This window comes from Ursus maritimus, unplaced genomic scaffold, assembly GCF_017311325.1.
Source record: "Ursus maritimus isolate PB19 unplaced genomic scaffold, ASM1731132v1 scaffold_33, whole genome shotgun sequence".
In the NCBI taxonomy this organism is placed as follows: domain Eukaryota; kingdom Metazoa; phylum Chordata; class Mammalia; order Carnivora; family Ursidae; genus Ursus; species Ursus maritimus.
In genome coordinates this window covers 2,473,610-2,493,291 of record NW_024425897.1, presented here as the reverse complement: position 1 = coordinate 2,493,291, position 19,682 = coordinate 2,473,610, and the positions used below count along the sequence as shown (strand labels likewise).

Genomic DNA, 19,682 nt, shown 5'->3' with positions numbered 1-19,682 from the left:
GATCATTCCACATTTCTGGGCACCGCTCTCTCGCACCCTCAATGAAACACAAACACCGCCCCACATAACCACACACTCACCGAGATACAAGCGCCTTTTGCAGCAACGGGTGTGAAGGAGAGTGGGGCGGGGCCAGAGCCCTGGGTTGCTATGCCGGGAACTACATTTCCCAGAAGGCTCTGCAATACGCCCATTGCGTCAGGGCGCAAGGGCAGCTCCGGGATCCCGACGCCCTCTGGGAAATGGAGTCCGCGCCCACGCGACGCAAGGGCTACCGGAAGTTGTAGTTCGCGTCCGGTCCGCGCAGGCGCACTTTTCCGCGACGGTCGCCGGGTTGCTCCTTTGTGGTAGTCGGTCGGCTTTTGTAGGAGGCCGGTCCGCTTGCTCGCGCATCCCTCCGACCGTTGGTCGGTCTGTCCGTGCGCCGCGGGGTCTGTCTGCCGGCCGAGCTGTGCTGCCGCCGGCTCCTGACGGCTGAGCCTGAGGCCGGCCCTGGTCCCGGCCCTCAGTGTCCCGGGCGGTGTGTGACCCGCTGCGTGGGGCGCGGGTGATGGGACGTGAGCGCAGCCTGGGGTGTGGGGCGCTCGCTGAGCCTGCCTGACCCCGACCTTGGGTGGGGGGACGCAGGGGGCTCCGCGTGCGTGACCGTGCAGCCGGGAGTGCGGGTGCGACCCCACGGGGCTCCCCTACAGGCTGTCCCTGAGCCCCAGGAGCGGGACCCGCGCCTCTGGGCCTGACCTGGGGCCCAGGAGGCTGCAGAGCTGCCCACGCCTCCGGGGAACGCTGCCGAGGGGCGCCATGGAGACCCCTGCCCCGAAGCCCCAGGAGACAGGTACAGTTGGCTCTTCTAGTCACTGGGTCTGTGGACTTGCGCTTGAGGAGACTGACAGGTCAGGCTAGTTTCCCAGAAGCAAGCACCTAGCCGAGTCAGGCCTCCTGCCTCTTCACCGTGCACACCCGTTTGTTTCCACTTCTCAAGCATGCTGAGGAGGAAGGGAATGGCAGTTTTCCCTTCAGATTGTGCCGGATATTGGGGCTCGCTCCCCTCCTCACCTGCGGGGGGCGGTTCCTGACTGCGCTCTGATCCAGCCCGATGCCGGGGGGGAGTGGGCTTTAGCTCAGCCATGCACCTGGTGGCTATGGACAGAACAGCCCCTTTGACTCATTTCTCCTCCCCAGCTCTGCCCTCTCAGGAGCCTGCTCTTGCACTCAAAAAGAATCCAGACCAATTGGGTCAGGGTCTCCCGGAAGCCAGGTCCGAGGTGAGTGGTTGTCTTTTCTTCCTTCTGAACATCTTGTTCTTGATGAAGAGGGTTGGCATTTTTCCCCTGCCCAGGATCTTCAGTCATCCGAAGACCCCTCTCCCCCGCTCCTAATCTGGGGCCCTGCTCTCCCTTCCTCAGGAAGCTCAGGGCATGGAAACAGCTTGGATTGAAGAGAGTCCAGGTGTGCCCTTGAAATGAGTGTCCCTTCCAGCCTCATTACGCCCAATGGGTGGGTCGTTTGCAGGACTGTTTGCCCAGCACTATACCAGGAGCTCTGAGGAGTGGTTTTAGTGGAACCCCAGCACATGGATGACAGCTCACATGAGATCACTTCAGTCATTTCCACAGGCAGACCTAGGGGATGCTCCTCATCTGGGAGACTTTCCTGGGATGGAATCGGGCAGGGGGCGGGGCGGCGGTGAAAGCACTGAAGGAAGCCTGCGTTGCAGCACCAGGGTAAGAGTGATGGTAGGGGGTGTGTCCCTGTGCGCTTTTCCTCTGTGCATGCACCCTGAAATGGGGCAGTCAAGGAAAAACCTGGAGTTTTATTAGAGGATCTGGGAGCTCAGCAAGGAATTGGCCCTGGGGCCACTTCTGCAGCTAAGTTAGGGCCCAAATCCCTCCTTTCACAGACTTTGGGTTTTGTTTCTCATTTTGTTCTACCGCCTAAACCACCCCCATCCCTCATAGTATTTAAAAGGGTACCGTTGATAAGGAGAGTTTGCAGTAGTGAAAAAGTCTGGAGGGTTAAGGGTCCTGTGACTCAGGATTTTGTGATTCTGTTAACCTCCCATTTGAAAGGGGTCTGATTACAGAAAAATAGAAGTAACTATAAAACACATTATGAGATGTGCCTAACTTCTGTAATGTGTTAGAATGTTCTGTCGTTCTATGATACACTCAAGAGACATGACAGTCAGATGTAGTATATGATCTTTGACAGGCCATAGATCCAAAAACCCAATAAAGGCAGTTTGGGACAATTGAGGAAATTTGAAAATGGATTTATCTTAGATCATCTATATGATCAACATTAAATTTTGGGGGTATGATGATCCCACTGTGATTGGATAAAAGAATATACTTAGGATATACAAGGTGAAGCCTATAGTGTGAGATGCCGTGATATCTGCAACTTACCTTCAGATGGCTCAGCAAAAAGTGCATGTGCGTGTCTGCGCATGTCCTTGTGAGTGACTGCCTCAAGGCAGTACCCTTCTTGTGCATGGGTGTTATTCCTAGATCAGGTTCTTAGATCCTTGAGTAACTGGTCCTCCTCTCCTGAGTACTCTTCTCGCCTGGCAGTCCCATTCAGACTCACAGTCAAGTGTTTTGCTCTCCTGGGACATCCCACATGATCTGTTCTGACTTCGCACTAGTTTCATTACCACACATCTGCATTTGATTCCCACACCTGCCCCCTGCAATTGTTTCCTATCCTACAGAATGAAGATGCACGGGACATGGGCTTCACCCAGTGGGAATAGCCCCCAGACAGGCCTGTGCAAGGCTCAGATCCTACCCTGCCCTTGCCAGTTGACACCCGCACACAGAAGCCATGCGGCCTCTGATAGCCCTCTTTCTCCAGCACCACATTCTGACGTCTCTGGAGCTTTGTTTCTGCCCATGTTTTTCCTTTCCTCTGCCGTGACCATTATGCTTCATTCCTGCATGCCTCAGTTATGGGCATGTTCTCAGCATGTGTCATGACCCCCACCTTCTCATCATCTTGAAATCCAGTGGGTTTTTTGAATCACATTTATTGAGATATAATTTACATACAGTAAAGTTCTCCGATTTTAAGTAGAGGATTTGATGAGTTTTAGCAAATGTGTACAGTTGTGTAGCCAGCACAATCATAACCTAGAATGTTTCCATCAACCAAAAAGTTCCTTCATGCCCCTTTGCAGTCAGTCCTCTCCCCTGCTCCTTGGCAACCACAATTTTGCCTTTTAAAGAATTTCTTATGGAAATAATATAGTATGTAGACTTTGGTTTCTTTTTTAAAAGATTTTATTTTTAAGTAATCTCTATACCCAATGTGGGGATCGAACCCACAACCCAGAGATCAAGAGTCACTTGCTCTACAAGCTGAACCAGCCAGTTGCTCCAAGTAGTCTTTGGTTTCTAATTTCACTTAGCATAATGCTTTTGAGTTCATGTCTTTATGTGAATCAGTAGTTTTTTCCTTTTTACTGCTGAATAATATACCATTTGTATTAGTTTACAAGGGCTGCCGTAGCAAAGTGCCATAGATGGCTTAAACAACAGAAATTTATTGTCTTAATTCTGGAAGTTGAAGATCAACATGTCAGCAGGGTTGGTTTCTTCTAAGGCCTCTCTTCTGGGTTTGTGAAGGTACCTTCTCCCAGTGTCTTCATATGGTCTTTCTCTGTATGTGTCTGGCTCTAAATTTCCTTTTTTTTTTTTTTAAATAAGGACACCAGTCCTATTGGATGATGGCTCACCATAATGACCTCACTTTACCTTATTATCTCTTTAAAGACCCTATCTCTCAGTATAGTCATTTTTCTGAGGTACTGAGGGCTGGGACTTCAACCTATGAATTTGGAGGGGTCACAACTCAGCACAAAACACCACTGTATGGGTATTTACAATTTGTTCATCCATCCACCAGCTGAGGGGCATTAGGTTGTTTCCCAGTTTTGGCTATTACAAGTCAACCTGCTATAAATATTGGAGTACAAGTATAGACATGTGTTTTAATTTCTCTTGAATAAATATCTAAGAACTGCTGAATCAGATAGTAAATATATATTTAATTATCGATTTTATTGATCATTTCCGAGAGCCATCTTTTGGTTTCATTGATTTTCTCTATTGCTTTTCTATTCCTACTTCATTTATTTCAGATCCTTACTATTTCTTTCCTTTACTTATTTTGGTTTCTTAAAGTTGAAACTCAGATATTGATTTGCCACCTTTCTTCTTTTCTCATATAGCATCCGATGCTATAAATTTTCCTCTAAGCACTGCCTTAGCTACATCCCACAAATTTTATATTGTATTTTCATTTTTATTCAGTTCAAAATAGTTCCAGTTTCTGTTATGATTTCTTCTGCAACCATGTGTTTTTTAGGAATGTGTTTAATTTCCAAATATTTGGAGGATTTTTTTCTAGGTATCTTTCTATTATAGATTTCTAATTTAATTCTGTTGAAGTTAGAGAAGGAACTTTGTATGATTTGAATTTTTTCAAATTTACTAAGATTTATTTTATTGCCCAGAATGTGGTTTATCTTGGTAAATGTTCTGTATGCACTTGAAAAGAATGTGCCTTCTGCTTTTGTCAGCTAGAGTGTTCTGTGAATGTCAGTTAAGTCAAGTCGAATGATGTGTTAATCAATTGTTTTGTATCCTTACATATTTTCTGCTTATGTGTTCTATCAAGTATTGAGAGAGATTACTTTGAAATTACCAAGTATAATCATGGGTTTGTCTGTTTCTCTTCAGTTCTATCAAGTTTTTGTTTTATGTATTTTGAAGCTCTGTTGGTAGGAACATCCATATTTAAGATTGTTGTGAGCTCTTAATGAATTGCTGTTGTGATAATGACCATTACATAATCACGTAACGATTATTATATAACACCTCTCTTTGTCTCTGATGATGTCCTTTGCTTTGAAATCTGCTTTGTCTAATGTTAATATAGCCACTTCAGCTTTCTTTTGATTAGTATTTGCAGAGTATATCTTTTCCTATTCGTCCACTTTTAATCTACCTTTCTCTTTGTTTTTAAGCCTTTAGTCTTGGGCTAATTTTGTCAGACCACTGTGGCTATCCTCTCCTGGGGACTTTACTGAGTGCCCATATAGCAGGAAGACGTTCCACTCTGGCTGGTCAGAACATAAACTACTCCCAGCCTTGTGTGAGTTTTAATGATTGCTCTGCCTACTTCTTTCTGGTGTTTCTTTTCCTGGTTTGGGGTTGTTTCTTCCCAGGCACATGCCTGTTGGTCCTCAGTCAGTCTCAAGTGGATCCAGGGATCTGAGTCTGTGAAATTCCCTCTGCTCTGGCATGTTGCCCTAGAGATTTTAATCTCCTGGACTCCCTAAACTCTGTTCTTCTTCAACTTAAGACCACAGGCTCTGTCTGGGTATCACCTCCCCACAATGCCATCTGGAAACTGCATCTAGGTAGGAAGACGGGGTGGTTGTAGGGCTCATTTTGTTTCCCTTCTCTCCGTGGTCTGTGTTCTGAGCTGCAGCTTGTCCAGTGTCTTGAAATCAATCATTGTTTTATATGTTTGCCCAGTTTACTAGTTGTTTGAGGTAGGAGGGCAAATCTGGTCCTTGTTACTGTTTTGTGTCTGGAAGCAGAACAGGAAACCCAATTTTGACCAGCCTGCTGCTTCACTCCTCCAGCCCACACTCTAGGCTGGATAGGACTCTCATAGTGGACTTTCAAGGCACAGGGAACCCACACTCTCAGCTTTACTAGAGATAGTAGAATAGGTTTTGCTTTCCAAAATGAATGTCCCCCTTACACCTGTCCAACGGTGTAAGACCATCCCATTTCCCCAGGGACCATCCCACACGTGGTATTTCCAGGCTTTAAACATTTTGCCTCTCTGCTACATGCGAAATGGTATCTTTCTGTTTTATTTCTCATTTCGGGATGTCTAGTGTGATCGTCTCCTCACGTGCTTCTTAGTCATTTGTCAGTTTTCTGTGAATTGTCTGCTTATACCCTATGCGCATTTTCTTTTTTTCCTTTCTTCTTAGCAATTTGTCAGTGTTGCCTGCAGAAAACATAAACTTGTGGGGCTCCTGGGCAGCTCAATCGATTAAGCATCTGCCTTCAGCTCAGGTCATGATCCCAGGGTCCTGGGATCAAGCCCCGTGTCGGGCTCCCTGCTCCGTGGGGACTCTGCTTCTCCCTCTCCGCCTCTGCCCACTCGTGCTCTCTCTCTGTCAAATAAATAAAATCTAAAGGAAGGAGGGAAGGAAGGAAGGAAGGAAAGAGAAAGAAAGAAAGAAAGAAAGAAAGAAAGAAAGAAAGAAAGAAAGAAAGAGAAAGAAAGGAGAAAAGAAAGAGAAAGAAAGAAAAGAAAAGAAAAGAAAGAAAGAAAGAAAGAAAGAAAGAGAAAGAAAGAAAGAAAGAAAGAAGAAAGAAAGAAGAAAGAAAGAAAGAAGAAAGAAAGAAAGGAAAGAAAGAAAGAAAGAAAGAAAGAAAGAAAGAAAGAAAGAAAGAAAGAAAGAAAGAAAATGTAAACTTTCATGAAGCAAACGTAAATCTTCTCCTCCTGGTCTCCGGGTTTGCTAACATGCCAGGCAGGGACTTTCGGAATTGTCTCCCAGAAGCCCCCACATTTAGATCCTTGCTGCACCTGGAGTTGTGTTTTGTGTATGGTATAAAGAGGGGCTTTATCTTTCCTACTGTTTTATGCTGGCGTTTGTCTTGGCTCAGGCCGCCATAACAAAATTCCGCTGACTTGGCAGCTTCAACAACAGAAATTGATTTCCTCACAGTTCTGGAGGCAGGAAGTCTGAGATCAGGGTGCCGGCAGGGTCCGGTTTGCTTCGGCTCTCCACCTGGCCCTCACCGTGCTCTCAGGCGTGTCCTCAGAATGCACAGTGGGGAGAGAGATCTCTTTTGTCCTCTTCTCGGAGGCCACCAGCCTTGTCAGATCAGGGCCCACCTTTATGACCCCAGTAGCCTCAGTTACCTCCTAAAGCCCCTGTCTCCAAACACAATCACACTGGAAGGGAGGGCTTCCACATAGGAATTTCAGGGGGACACAGTTTAGTCTGCAGAAACACTGAGAACTATCTAAAAGTATAAAACACTTTTAGAGCTAAAAGTCAAAGCTCTTGTGACCCCAAAGGATGTCCCCACTCTTCCCGACTGCCTGGTAGGCACAAGGCCTCTCGGGGCTGGACGTTCCACACCCCCGTGCCTGACCATGGCTGCTGATGCAGACCCAGGGTTTCCAGAGAAACCTGGTGATCCCTGGGAGCTTGGCCGCATGCCAGTCACTCCCAGCAAACAGGTAGGTGGGAGCCAGGCCACCCCAGCTTGGTTTAGTCTTCATTCTTATGTCTAATGTGATGCCCTGTCTACGATTTAAGCCAGGCTCCGATGGCAGCCGCATCTTTGAAGAAGGAACCACCCTTGTCACCTTAGGTCGGCACCCTGATGGGCTTTGAGACTCGCTTATTTGCTGGGTGGGCTTGGAGTGTGGAGAGCAAGAGGAACACTGGGGGTGACAGCCTGGAGGCTCCAGAGTGGGTGAGAAGCCCCGGTCAGCAGAAGAGCCTGGGGTTCTAGAACAGGAGTGTGTGCAATTGTCAGTGACCAGTGCTGGGGAGGGTGGGAGCAGGTCAGTACATGGGCCCAGGGAGGGCAGGGGAGCAGGGGTCCCGCGGGAAGGTGTGGGAGGCTGGCAGGAAGAAGAGTGTGGCTCCCTTGGTCTCTTGCTGACAGAACTTGCTGGTAAGTACAGAGTTTCCTTCCTTAGGGTGTGATAATGGCTTCCTGTCCAGAGTAGGGTCCTTTTGCGATGGTGAGGTTTGAAGAGGGATTCTGGGTTCTTTGTACTATTCTTTCAAGTTCTTAAGTTGGACTTTCTTAACCCTGGGAAGCATAGCATCTTCCCCAGAACTTACAGCAGCCTTCAGCCCACAGAGGCACCCACATCCAAGCTGGCCAGGTAGCTTGGCCCTCCCAGTCCAGAAGGCCAGGTCTGCTTGGCGATTCCCGGCCCAGGCATGGTGTGTATGTTGGGGTTGTATGATAGATGGGCCTATAGCACAACCTTCCATACTCAGAAGAAGGTCACCAGAGGTTAATCCTTCATTCCTAAGGTCCTCAATCAACATGTTGCTCCCTTGGAACCATGAACACAGTCCGAATCAGTCCCATCCTGGGTGAATGAGAATGTGCATGTCATTCCAGGAATCAGTGACTTTCAAGGATGTCGCTGTAGACTTCACCCAGGAAGAGTGGGTCCAGCTAGACTCCCCTCAAAGGGCCTTGTACCGTGATGTGATGCTGGAGAACTACCAGAACCTTCTTGCCCTGGGTAAGACAGCTCCTCGAAGCTCAGTGTGCAGTCTGGCCATTCTGCATGCTGTAAGTATTACCAAGCATGCCTTCAGTGCCGGCCTTGGTGCAGGCCCTGCAGGATGTGGGAGATGTGGCCACTGCACTCATGTTGGGGCTGGGCACTACATGTAACTACCAGCATCCTTGCTTGGAGGTGGGGCTGGTCCTGGGGTGGGGCCAGAAGAGAGGGAGGGGGTTGACTGGGGCCTGGGAGCCCAGCCTGCGCTGGAGCTTTCCAAGGGAGACAGGGCAGGGGTATCAGTACCCATGGGGGTCCTCAGAGTGCACACTTCAGTTTGGGTTCTGCATGTAAGACACCCCCCCCCCCGTCCCTGGGGATGGCACACACCTCTCGGTGCTGGCCCTGACAGCCCTGCCCTGGGGAACCACAGCACACAGAACCACACACACTGCTTCCTCCCTGCAAGCAGGACCCCCAGTCTGCAAGCCGGATGTGATCTCCCACCTGGAACGAGGCGAGGAGCCGTGGCAGATGCCCAGAGAAGTCCCTGGAGGGGCTTATTTAGGTGAGTGGGGGACGCAGTGGGGGGATATGCAGGCTCCTGGCTCCCAAGACCACCCCACACGCTGCCTCCATGTGGTTGTGCTTCCCTGCCTTCCTTCAGCACACGCAGAGCACCGACTGTATGTGGGGAACTGTGGTGGGAATACAGCGGTGAGCTGAACAGGCAAAGACATCTGCCTTCGACTGGCGGGAGGCAGAAATCATGTCTGTGTCTGGAAACATTTCACAAGGGGCCCTTGTTGGATGGACGGGGCGGGGAGTATGTATGAACCGAGAAGAGGGCAGTCAGCCTGGGGGTGTGGAGAGGTGGGGATCACAGTTTGCGGAGGTGGCTCCGAGGGGTCGGCCCTCCAGGGATACAAAGCTGATAAGAGACGAATTAAGCTTTTAGAGAAATGTACATGCATCTCCGGGCGGGAGCACACCCTCCGGCTGCAAGTGCTCTAAAGGAGAGACCAATGAGAGGCGGTCTGGGGCATTCTTTTCCCTTCTGGCACGAGGGAGAATTGAGATGTCATTATCATTTCTGGACTTGTGTTTACCCCGTGTTCACACCCAGCCCCGACCTGGTTCTCACACAGCATGTCTCATTCAATGTCTCAGTAAACGAATCGTGTCCAACTGCCAGGCCCTGTGAGCTCTGCTCTGTCCCTCGACCCCCGTGGCTCGATTTGGAGTTCCCTGTCTCCTCCTCCCCCCCTTGTGGGCTTGCGGCCCATCTCACCTGAGATGCGTACCCCTTGGCTGGCCTTCGCACGCTCTGGCTGTTGGCCTGTCCTCTCTTCTCTGTGCCTGTGCGAACCCCTGTCAGACCTTAGTCTGGGCTCTAGGGCCATGCCTCTGCCTGATTACAGAAGATTGCATCTCCTGTTTCTTATAGAAGGGGAGCCCAGGCCTGGGGTGAAGGACCAGTCGTGTCAACAGCAGGGCGTTTACAAGAAAGAGCCTTGCCAGGAGCCGATCACCGAGCCACTGGGGAGAGCCAGTGTCCACAGCCCCGGTCTGGGCGAAGGGTGGGCCCGAGAGGGCTGCGCGGCTGCTCCGGTGAGGGGCGAGGCTGCGCCGCGGAGGCCAGCACCAGGCAGGTGTGGGGACGTTCCCCCAGAGGGGCGCTGGCAAGGCCACGAGGCATCTGAGAAGGATCTCCCCCCTGGGTGCAGCCTCTTCACCCCCCAGACCATTCCTGCAGAAGGAGACCCTCCCGACGGGCCCACCGAGAGCTTCCAGTCCGGCGGGGCGGCCCCCAGGCAGCGGAGAGCGGGCCCGGGGAGAGGCCCCGGCAGGTCCGGCGACCGCGTCGAGCTCCCCCCAGCGAGCGGGCGGCGCGGGGCGGCGGCCGGGGAGGGCCTCTTCGCGTGCGGCGAGTGCGGGAAGGCCTTCGGGCAGAGCTCGTCGCTGACCCTGCACCGGCGGTGGCACGCCCGGGAGAAGGCCTACAAGTGCCACGAGTGCGGCAAGGCCTTCACCTGGAGCACCAACCTCATCGAGCACCGGCGCATCCACACGGGCGAGAAGCCGTTCTTCTGCGGCGAGTGCGGCAAGGCCTTCAGCTGCCACTCGTCGCTGAACGTGCACCAGCGCATCCACACGGGCGAGCGGCCCTACAAGTGCGGCGCCTGCGAGAAGGCCTTCAGCTGCAGCTCGCTGCTCAACATGCACCTGCGCGTGCACACGGGCGAGAAGCCCTACCGGTGCGGCGCGTGCGGCAAGGCCTTCAACCAGAGGACGCACCTGACGCGCCACCAGCGCATCCACACCGGCGAGAAGCCCTACCAGTGCGGCGCGTGCGGCAAGGCCTTCACCTGCCACTCGTCCCTGACCGTGCACGAGAAGATCCACAACGGGGACAAGCCGTTCAAGTGCGGCGAGTGCGGCAAGGCCTTCAGCAGCCGCTCGCGCCTCACCCTGCACCAGCGCATCCACACGGGCGAGAAGCCCTTCAAGTGCAGCCAGTGCGGCAAGGCCTTCAGCTGCCACTCCTACCTCGTCGTGCACCAGCGCATCCACAGCGGCGAGAAGCCCTTCAAGTGCAACGAGTGCGGCAAGGCCTTCAGCTCCCACTCCTACCTCATCGTGCACCAGCGCATCCACACCGGGGAGAAGCCCTTTGACTGCAGCCGCTGCTGGAAGGCCTTCAGCTGCCACTCGTCTCTCATCGTGCACCAGCGCATCCACACCGGGGAGAAGCCCTACAAATGTGGCGAGTGCGGCAAAGCCTTCAGCCAGAATCACTGTCTCATCAAACATCAGAAGATCCACTCCGGGGAGAAGTCATTCAGATGTGACGAGTGTGGGGAAATGTTCGGCTGGAGCGCCCACCTCACGGAACACCAGAGAAGACACAGCGAGGAGAAGCCCTTTGCCATCCAGTTCAACAAGCACCTGCTGAGCACCTACTACGTGCCGGGCGGCCTGCTGGGCGCGGGGGGCGCGGGCGTGAGCGGCGTGGACCCGATCGATGCCCTGGACGTGGCAAAGCTCCTGTGTGCAGTGCAGCCCGCAGCCGGCAGGACTTCCCCGCTGGGCAGCAAGCCGGGAAATTAGTGCGGCGTGCCCGCCCTTGGCCTCGCTCCTTCCCCAGAAAGCGCAGCAGCTGGATATGCACAGCCCGCCCAGGCCTCCAGATGAGAGACCGGCCCTGCCACCCGTGCCCACGTCCCACACGCCAGGACAACTCTCTCAGAGGTCATCGCCGCCCCAGGAAGCACGCCGCTGTAGGAGAGAAGAGGCAAGGGCTGTCTGAGAATGTCTCGTCATCCTCCTTTCCTTAATGGGCTTGCAAGACGCCGACGCGGGGACTAGGTTTTTCCTGCAGACAGAAAGAAGGTATAAGGATCATTGTGTCCTCAGACGGGCTCCTGGCATGATTTCAATCAGGAATTTCCTTTGTACACTGTTAATGTTTAGAATGATAATAATGATAATAAAAACAGAAGAATTATGAACAGTATTACTTCCAAGTGAACATTGGCATATTCCAGGAGGGGAGAATGATCTTGAATGGTGGGGGTTTAGGGAAAGGCCGATTTCCTGGACTCACCGCACAAAGCAGGTCTGCTGCAGAGTCATCTGGTAGTGACGGCACCTCCGTCTCAGGAGCAGGGCCAGGCTTCGGCGCAGCTAGGTCCTGACACGCCGGCGTCGGGCCTGGCCGTCTAGTCCCCGCCGGGAAACAGCTAGCGCACAGGTGGGTGCTCGGCGTCCATCCAGGTCTGGTGTCGGGAATGTGTCTAGAAGCGCACCTTCACCCTGCAGGGCGTCCCTCTGCTCCAGTGAGCTCAGCTCGCGGGCTCAGCCCTGCAGGAGAGGCCCCTCCGTGGGATCTGTCCCCGCGCTCTCTGCAGCGGTGGGCGGTCTTCGTCGGGAATTAATGTCCGTTACGCTCAGTCCTGAGCAAGTCTAAGCTGCTTTCTCAGTGATAATACTTCACATTTACATAGAGAGCTATAGTTTATCAAATGCTTTTTAGTATGCTTTTTAATTATGGCAGCAAAATAACCATATTTCGGGAAATGTGGAAGTAAGGAACAAGGCCCCCATAATTCCTGATAAACTGCATTTCGCACTTTGATACATTACCTTCTGCTTGTTTCAAAGTGGATTTTTACACTACTGCAAATGTGGTGTGTATATCGTTTTAATCTTTTTTCCCAACTGGCTGCGTAGCAGAATTGTTCCAGGGAACTGTCTGGAGTTATAATTCTCAGTGGAGGCGCAGTATTCCTTTAGATGTTCTTCTCTTGGAGGTTGAAGTTATTTCCATGTTTTCATTATTATAGATCATTTCACTGTTATAAACCATTCTTCACAGAGCATTTTTTGCATTCTACTTCAGAGTTTTCTTAGATTTCTAACAGTGAAAATTTTGAGATAAAGGAAATAAACAACTTGAGGAATCATTTTTGTATGGTTTAGGTGGTGTGTAAAGTCACACCGTTTCATTATGAAGAAGTCGGTCAGCCATAGTGAGTGGTCAGGCAGGAACGTCCCCTGCGCGGCGTCTCCCAGAGACGGGGGACTCCCTGCTCGAAGCGGGGCATCCAGTCTTCGTTCAGGGCGTGGTGACAACACAGCGGTGCTCCGGGGCACGTGCCACTGCACTGCATTCCTCCCGGGTGTGCCAGCCGGCCTCCCGTTCCGCGGTCCCCGGGGCCCGGTCGTGGCAGTCACAGGCGCTTACGTGACAAGTAGGAAAAGTCCTATTTTGCAGCTGCATTTGTAAAAGACAAACACAATCTGGGCTTAGTTCATCAGGATCACACTCATTTTTCTTCTTACTTCAAAAGAACTGAAAACGAAGCCATCTCTGTAGGGCCCCAGCCGCTGGCTGCTGTCGGCCTGCAGCGTGCGTCCGCGCGCCTCGTTACCGCTGGACTTTGCCTTCAGTCACTAACGAGGCTGAACAGGGAACATGTTTTGATTCCTGGTCTTTTGTCTTGAAATGATTTGAATTTACCCTTCCCCCTCTTTTCATTGGAGACTTGATGTTTCTCTTTCATTTACATATACACTTCTTTTCCTGATTATACAAGCAATATGTATATGCCGAAGAAATTTGGGAAAAGGTTCAGGAAATTTTAAGAACGAGAGGACCCCTCAGTATCAGTTCCTAGGCCACTGCCAGCGCTACACTTACTTCTGGTTTTTTTCTGTGCGCATGTAATATGCCTTTACTTTTAAAGCAAAACTGGATTCATTCTTTGCATGTTAGTTCTCTCTTTTTCCATCTAATGTTTTATGATGAACATTTTCCACATTACAAAATATTTTCCAGAAACATTATCGATGGCTGTGTCTTTCTCTGTCTTCTCATTGTGTCGTGACTGATCTGTTCCTCTATTGTTGAACATCATTATCTGTACCTATAACTAATTCTGAAACATAAACCCATTTTGCCCCTCGATCATTTCCTCAGAATAAATGCTGAGAAGTGGAGTTCATGCAGAGAGCTCACAATCATTGCACGACATCCTTAATTCTCCCACGTGGGCCCCAAGAGCATCCCGTTCCTGCACCCCTGCACTCGGCGTCATCTCCGCTTTTTATATTTACCATTTTTGATACATCAGGAGTGTTATTGGTTCTTGTTTTTTGACCTTTTTCTTCTCTTCATATGAATTGTCTATTCCATTCTTTGTTCTTTACACACACACACACACACACACACACACAGAAATCGCTTTGACACATACATTTTTATCTTTGTTACCACATTTTTAACGTACGGAGATGTTCAAATTCTGTGTAAAAAGACCAAAGGTCTTTTTCTTTGTATTTTTCCTTAGGAAGCCCCTTCTTTAAATCCTTTTTTGGTTCCACATTTTGCATTTAACTCTTAACATCCGTCTGTTTGGGGTGTAACTTCCAAGGTCCCTGCGCCATTCTAGAATGGCGTTCTTCACTGTTCCTTAGACCTCTCTTTTCTGTTTGTAGCTTCATAATTTATTTCATATGTAGTAGGACTGACCAGGACAGTATTTTCAGTAGGTTTTTTAAAAAAGGCTTTTAAAAATCTATTCTTCCGGATAACCCAGGATTCTTTTTCTCAGAGCTCAACCTCTTCTTGCCCCTGCACACCTCATTGGGATTTTGATTAGAATTAACTAGTTTGTGAAGAATTCCTGTAGTTCTCTATGATATTCAGTCTCCACATCAAAGCACCAGTCATTCTAATCTGCCTCCAACCTTCAGAACAGCTGTGTAGGTTTTCTTCGTCGGTGTTCTTACATGTATGTTCAATACATGTGTTTATTCTTAAGTTCATTCTACTTTTGTGGGGTTTCTAAGTCGAGTCTTTCTGTTTTATATAGGACATCTATTGATTGTATATATCTTTTTGTATATTTATTTTATAACTAGCAACTTCATTGAATTATTTGCGGTCTCTAACAATTTACTACTTTATTGGGCTTTCTAGGTAATCTGTCATATAACCTGGAAATAAAAAGCTTGCCTCTCCTTTTCGTATAGGTAGCCTTTTATTTTGTTTCCCTTTAAGACCCACCATTGGCTAGCACTTCCAGAGCAGCACTCAGTGTTGGTGGCAGTGATCATCTGTGGCAGATTCTCTGTGGAGTAGGAGACCAGCATGTGTCACCTCAAAACACTTTGGCCTCTAAAGACTGTGTTACAGCTGGGGTGACCGCATGGCCCAATTGTGAACAATAAGGCTCAAGTGGAAATCTGCTAAGATCTGGGGAAAGTCTCTGCTTTGTATTCCTCCCCCTCCCCCTTCTTCCTGCCTGGAACTTGGATGCAATGCCTGGAGGTGTAGTAGCCATCCTGTAACCATGAGACAGTTGATGACAAAGGTCACATGTAGTGGAATGGAAAAATAGAAGGATCCTAGGCCTTGGATGAAATTTTTGAGCAGCTCTTTCAGCCACCACCATTCAACTTTCTGAGTTCTTGTTGTATAAGAAAATAAACAATTTAAGTCCATTTGTCATTCCTCACAGTTGTTTCATTCCTCACTGGCACAGCATTTGGATCTTTATCTTGACTGGAAAGGAGAGAGATCTGCTCTTTCACTGTTAGGTGAAATGCCAGCCGTTGGCCGTCACTGCTTGCTTATCACGTTAATGAACTATCTTTATAGATCTGATTTGCTAAGACTTCAAAACATCAGGACTGGATCCTGATTTTTACCAAACACCTTCTTGGCATACCTCAAAAGTGATTATATGGGTTTCCTACCTTGAGATATAATTGGATTTATAAAAAGATTTTTGAACATTATATCTTCTCTGCATTATTAAAATAAACCCCATTCACCCAAGGGTACGTTAACATTACTACACATGAACTCACTTCTCTAGGGCTTTGGGTGCAACAAGCAGAATTGTTCCACAGGGAGCCCAGATTTCATTCAGGTTTTGCCCGGCAGTGAACAGCCTGGGATGGGAAGTACTCCTGCACTCAGCAGGAAGGGTTGCCCCAAATTCAGCTCCTCTCAGTGGCTTGACACCACTGCTAGGATCGTTCTTCCGCTTGCTCCAAAAAAAAAGAAAGAAGAAGTGGGTTGGGCCTCCCCGAGAACATGGCATGGTGGCGGGGATGGAAGCCATGGAAGATCCCCTAATTTACAGGGTGTCTGCAAGGAGATGCGCCAGATGCTACCGATTTCTAGATGATGAGTTCGGACCGACTTAATCTTCTGAACTCTTCAAACAGCAGATACTGATTTTGTAACTAGTACAATGAGCAATTTCCGCTTTGAACAATAAATTATAGGGTCCATAGCTCTTCCGCTAGCAAATTCTCCAGAATGACACTGCTGTTCCTACCCTGACCAAAGCTGTGACGTGACCAGCAGACACAGGAACGAGAGCCCAGGAACACAAGCCTTGTCCCAGCCGAGCCCACCCCTCCACCCCGGGGCTGGCAGCAAGCCTCGCTCCTTGCCAGTCTGCCTCCAGGGAGGCGGTGCCAGCGGGAGCCACAGGCAGAGAGCGCCAGCTAAGAATGAGGGCAGTGGGACAAAAGACAGAGTCGGCACCATGGCCCCAGAGGTCAAAGAGGCTGTGCTGGTCAGGAGACCCCAGGTAGGGTTGTGGTTCAGGCTGTGTTTGGGGGGTTGGGAATAGGGTGCGGTTGAGGACTGGGGTGGGAGTTGGGGTTAGAATTAGGGTGCACTATTTTTCATGCCATGAATACCTTTTAGAGCAAGGAAAAGGATGCCTTGCTCACGCCTATGAGTGCTGGGGCCGAATGGAATTGCACATCTGGGTCCCTAAGTCCCACGGGCCCATAATTACTCATTTGAGGACCACAGATTTGCAGGCCAATCCGCCCATCTCAGCGGAAGTTACAGTGAATTCCAAGCCAGTATCATTTAGGCACAAAAGCCAACTGGCGCCCTTTCCATACTCTGTGTAAATACTGTCGATAAGATTTTGAATTTCCAATTGAGTCAAGTCGGAGATGTCTGTTTCCATTTCAGTTTCCTGCTCTTATGGAATCATTTTGGGGGTGGTTACGAGGTGTGCTCGGGGGGTGCTCTCCCCTGCCCTTGGTAGGGTACATCGTCCTGCAGGGACTCTAGTCAACAGCACCAGTATTAGGGGCACACAATGGCGATTATCACCTCCTTGGCTGTCTTGGCCCCGGGGTGAGTCTGGGAGCAGAGAAGCCCTTTAGTGTGTTGACCTGCCCCTGTACTGCCGAGGACTCACAGTCACTGTGGGTGACCCCACTGACTTAAGATGAGTTGTGTCAGGGTCCCCTGGGCTCCCTCAGGCTTGATGATAAAAAAGAAGGACTCAGGAGACTCGGAAACAGTCGTAGTTGATTCAGCTTCTCTGGTCAAACTGAGACACAGAGCCCGAGGCCTCGGGCCTATGCGAACACTGACCGACAGAACAGTCTAAGGGCTCAGAGGAGATCTGAAGACAGGCCTTTCTTTGGAATGTGCAGGGTTTGAGCAACCCAGGCCTGCTGAGTCAGTGCTTCCCTGCCAGGTGTCCTCCGGCCCTTCAGAAGGGCCCAGGGGAAAACGTGCGGGGCCATTTTCCTTAAGAGATTGTGCCACGGAATGCCTCGCACGTTTGCACCTACTGTGCGAAGCATCAGGATCTCTGCGCAGTAGAGCAAAGGCATTTCGGCCTCAAAGCGTCGCAATGAGCCGTCTGCTCGTAAGACTGTGGCCCTTAGCACATCATCTGGTGATTGCTTGTCCTCACAGTGCCCTCCCAATGGTCCCATACGACTCAGGGTATCAGCACCCTGTAGAACAGGGGTCACTGCCTGCTTGAGACACACACCCAATGCTCACAGACCCTCCCCTGACCCTTTATACTAGAGGCAAAACCCTCCCCAACCCGATCTGATAAGGAGGGCCCCAATCTTGTCCTCTTCCCCCAAAGGTGATTCAGGTCATAAATCTGTGACAAAGACTGCGTGGGAGGAGCCCACACAGGGAGCCACAGCCCACCAGCAGGGGTATGTTCTCCATGACCATGAGCATGAAAAGAAGGATCTAAGAAGGTGGCCGTCCCAGCCCGAACCACTCCAGCTATGAGGTAATTATTTTGTGGTCACCCACAAAAGCGTGATGGACTCACCGGTAATCAGTAGGCCAGACGCGGATCCCGGGGACATTACACACAACAGGAACATTTGAAAGAAAGCTTATTAGTCACGCAAGGAATTCATGGGGAGAGAAAGCCGCTCCCCCCAAGGGTGCATCGGGCCTTCATACTGGCCGGGAGGGGAACTAGGGCAAGTTCCCAAGTGGGGGCTGGGCTGTCCCAAGGTTTAATGTTCCACAGGGACAGGAGGGAACAGGAGGGCTTTTGTATCAGCCGGTCCTGATGTAGGGCCGGAGGGAAGGTGAGTCTTGACCGCTATCAGCAGGAAAACATCAAAAATGTTCAATTCTCTGATTATGATACTGTGATTTTTTTAAAAGATTTACTTATTTGAGAGAGAGAGTGTGTGTGAGCAGACGGTGGGTAGGGGCAGAGGGAGAGAGAGAGAGTCCTGAAGGCTCTCCACCGAACTCAGAGCCCGAAGAGGGGCTTGATCCCAGGACCCTGAGATGATGACCCGGCCGAAACCAAGAGCCAGCTGCTTCACCGCCAAGCCACCCAGGCGCCGCAAGTGATTGATAATAAATACGTATTTGGACTTTGTTCCCATTCCAGGTACAAGGCTCCTAAAGCTGTGTTTTTAGGACTTTCCTAAGAAATGAGAACCATAAAGGTGTCTTATGTTCTTGAGGTGACTTTTGGAAGCATCTAAAGATGGGGGCTGGTTTGCCGGGGAACCAACCATAAGACGACAGGGTTGGAACTGACAGTCCCACCCCTCAACCTCCTGGGAGGGGGGGAGAGCCTGGAGATCGAGATCAACCACCAATGGCCAATGACTTAATCAGTCATGCTACATAACAAAGCCTCCATAGAAACCTAGCAGAACCTGCCCAGTTGAGGCCGCGGGGATCCGGGAGAGAGTGGCACATTCGGAGCGCGTGGAGGCTCTGTGCCCGTTCCCCACACCTGGCCCTCCGCATTTCTTCCATCTGGCTGTCCCTGAGCTATATGCTTTTATAATAAACCAGTGATCTAGTAAATAGCTGTTTTCCTGAGTCCTGGAAGCCACTCTAGCAAATTCATCCAACCCAAGGAAGGGGCTGCGGCGACCTCGGTCAGAAACCCAGATGATATGGGACCTGTGGTTGGCGCCTGAAATAAGGGCAGGGGCAGCACTGGGCCCTGCACCTTTGGGGTCTGACACTGCTTCTGGGTCATTGCTTGGCAGAGCTGGAAAAAACACTCAACGGACTGATGTCTCATGGGTGGCTACAAATGCCATCTCCCCCTGATCGAGGCTGAATTTGTTTAAATATAAAGAGCCATAAGCTTATGCAGAAAACTCCAGCGAGAATGAAAAGGCCTTGGAGGAGCCCGTATGCTCACTCATCCAGACCAGCAGGGGCAGCCAGGAGAAAGGCGGGTGGGTGCTCCTGGCTCAAGTCTCTGAGTGGTGGTATTAAAAATATTTCTTAAAGATTTATTTATTTATTTGACAGAGAACAGGAGAAGGACAGAGGGAGAGAGTCTTAGGCAGACCCCATGCTGAGCACAGAGCCTGACGGGGAGCCGCCGCGGGGCTCAATCCCACGACCCTGAGATAAAATAAATCAATTCTATTTTTTAAAAAACGTGGCCTGTTTCACCCTGGGGCCTTTCTAAAGGGCCCCGTGACACCATAACCCGATGGAGATCATTGTAAAATGGTCCGACATTTAGTAATTGTGCTAAAGGGCATCTCGGCTCCCAGGTTAGGCCTGGGCCCTTAAAGTCAACAAGGTAGTAATCACC

General features: G+C 50.3%; 1 protein-coding gene across 4 annotated transcripts; it reads left to right on the top strand.

Moving 5' to 3' along the window:
- Nucleotides 1-337: 337 nt before the first annotated feature.
- ZNF74 (zinc finger protein 74) lies at nucleotides 338-15,300 on the top strand. Of its 4 annotated transcripts, none has more exons than XM_040619568.1 (5): nucleotides 338-832; nucleotides 1,180-1,262; nucleotides 8,184-8,310; nucleotides 8,765-8,860; nucleotides 9,740-15,300. In XM_040619568.1, the coding sequence occupies exons 1-5, from the start codon at nucleotides 799-801 to the stop codon at nucleotides 11,401-11,403; spliced, it is 2,004 nt and encodes a 667-aa protein (XP_040475502.1). In that variant the 5' UTR covers nucleotides 338-798; the 3' UTR covers nucleotides 11,404-15,300. The 4 variants fall into 4 exon arrangements, with proteins under 4 accessions (XP_040475502.1, XP_040475501.1, XP_040475500.1 ...); XM_040619567.1 differs by having other exon boundaries at nucleotides 8,762-8,860; XM_040619566.1 differs by lacking the exon at nucleotides 338-832 and having other exon boundaries at nucleotides 857-1,262.
- Nucleotides 15,301-19,682: the final 4,382 nt, after the last annotated feature.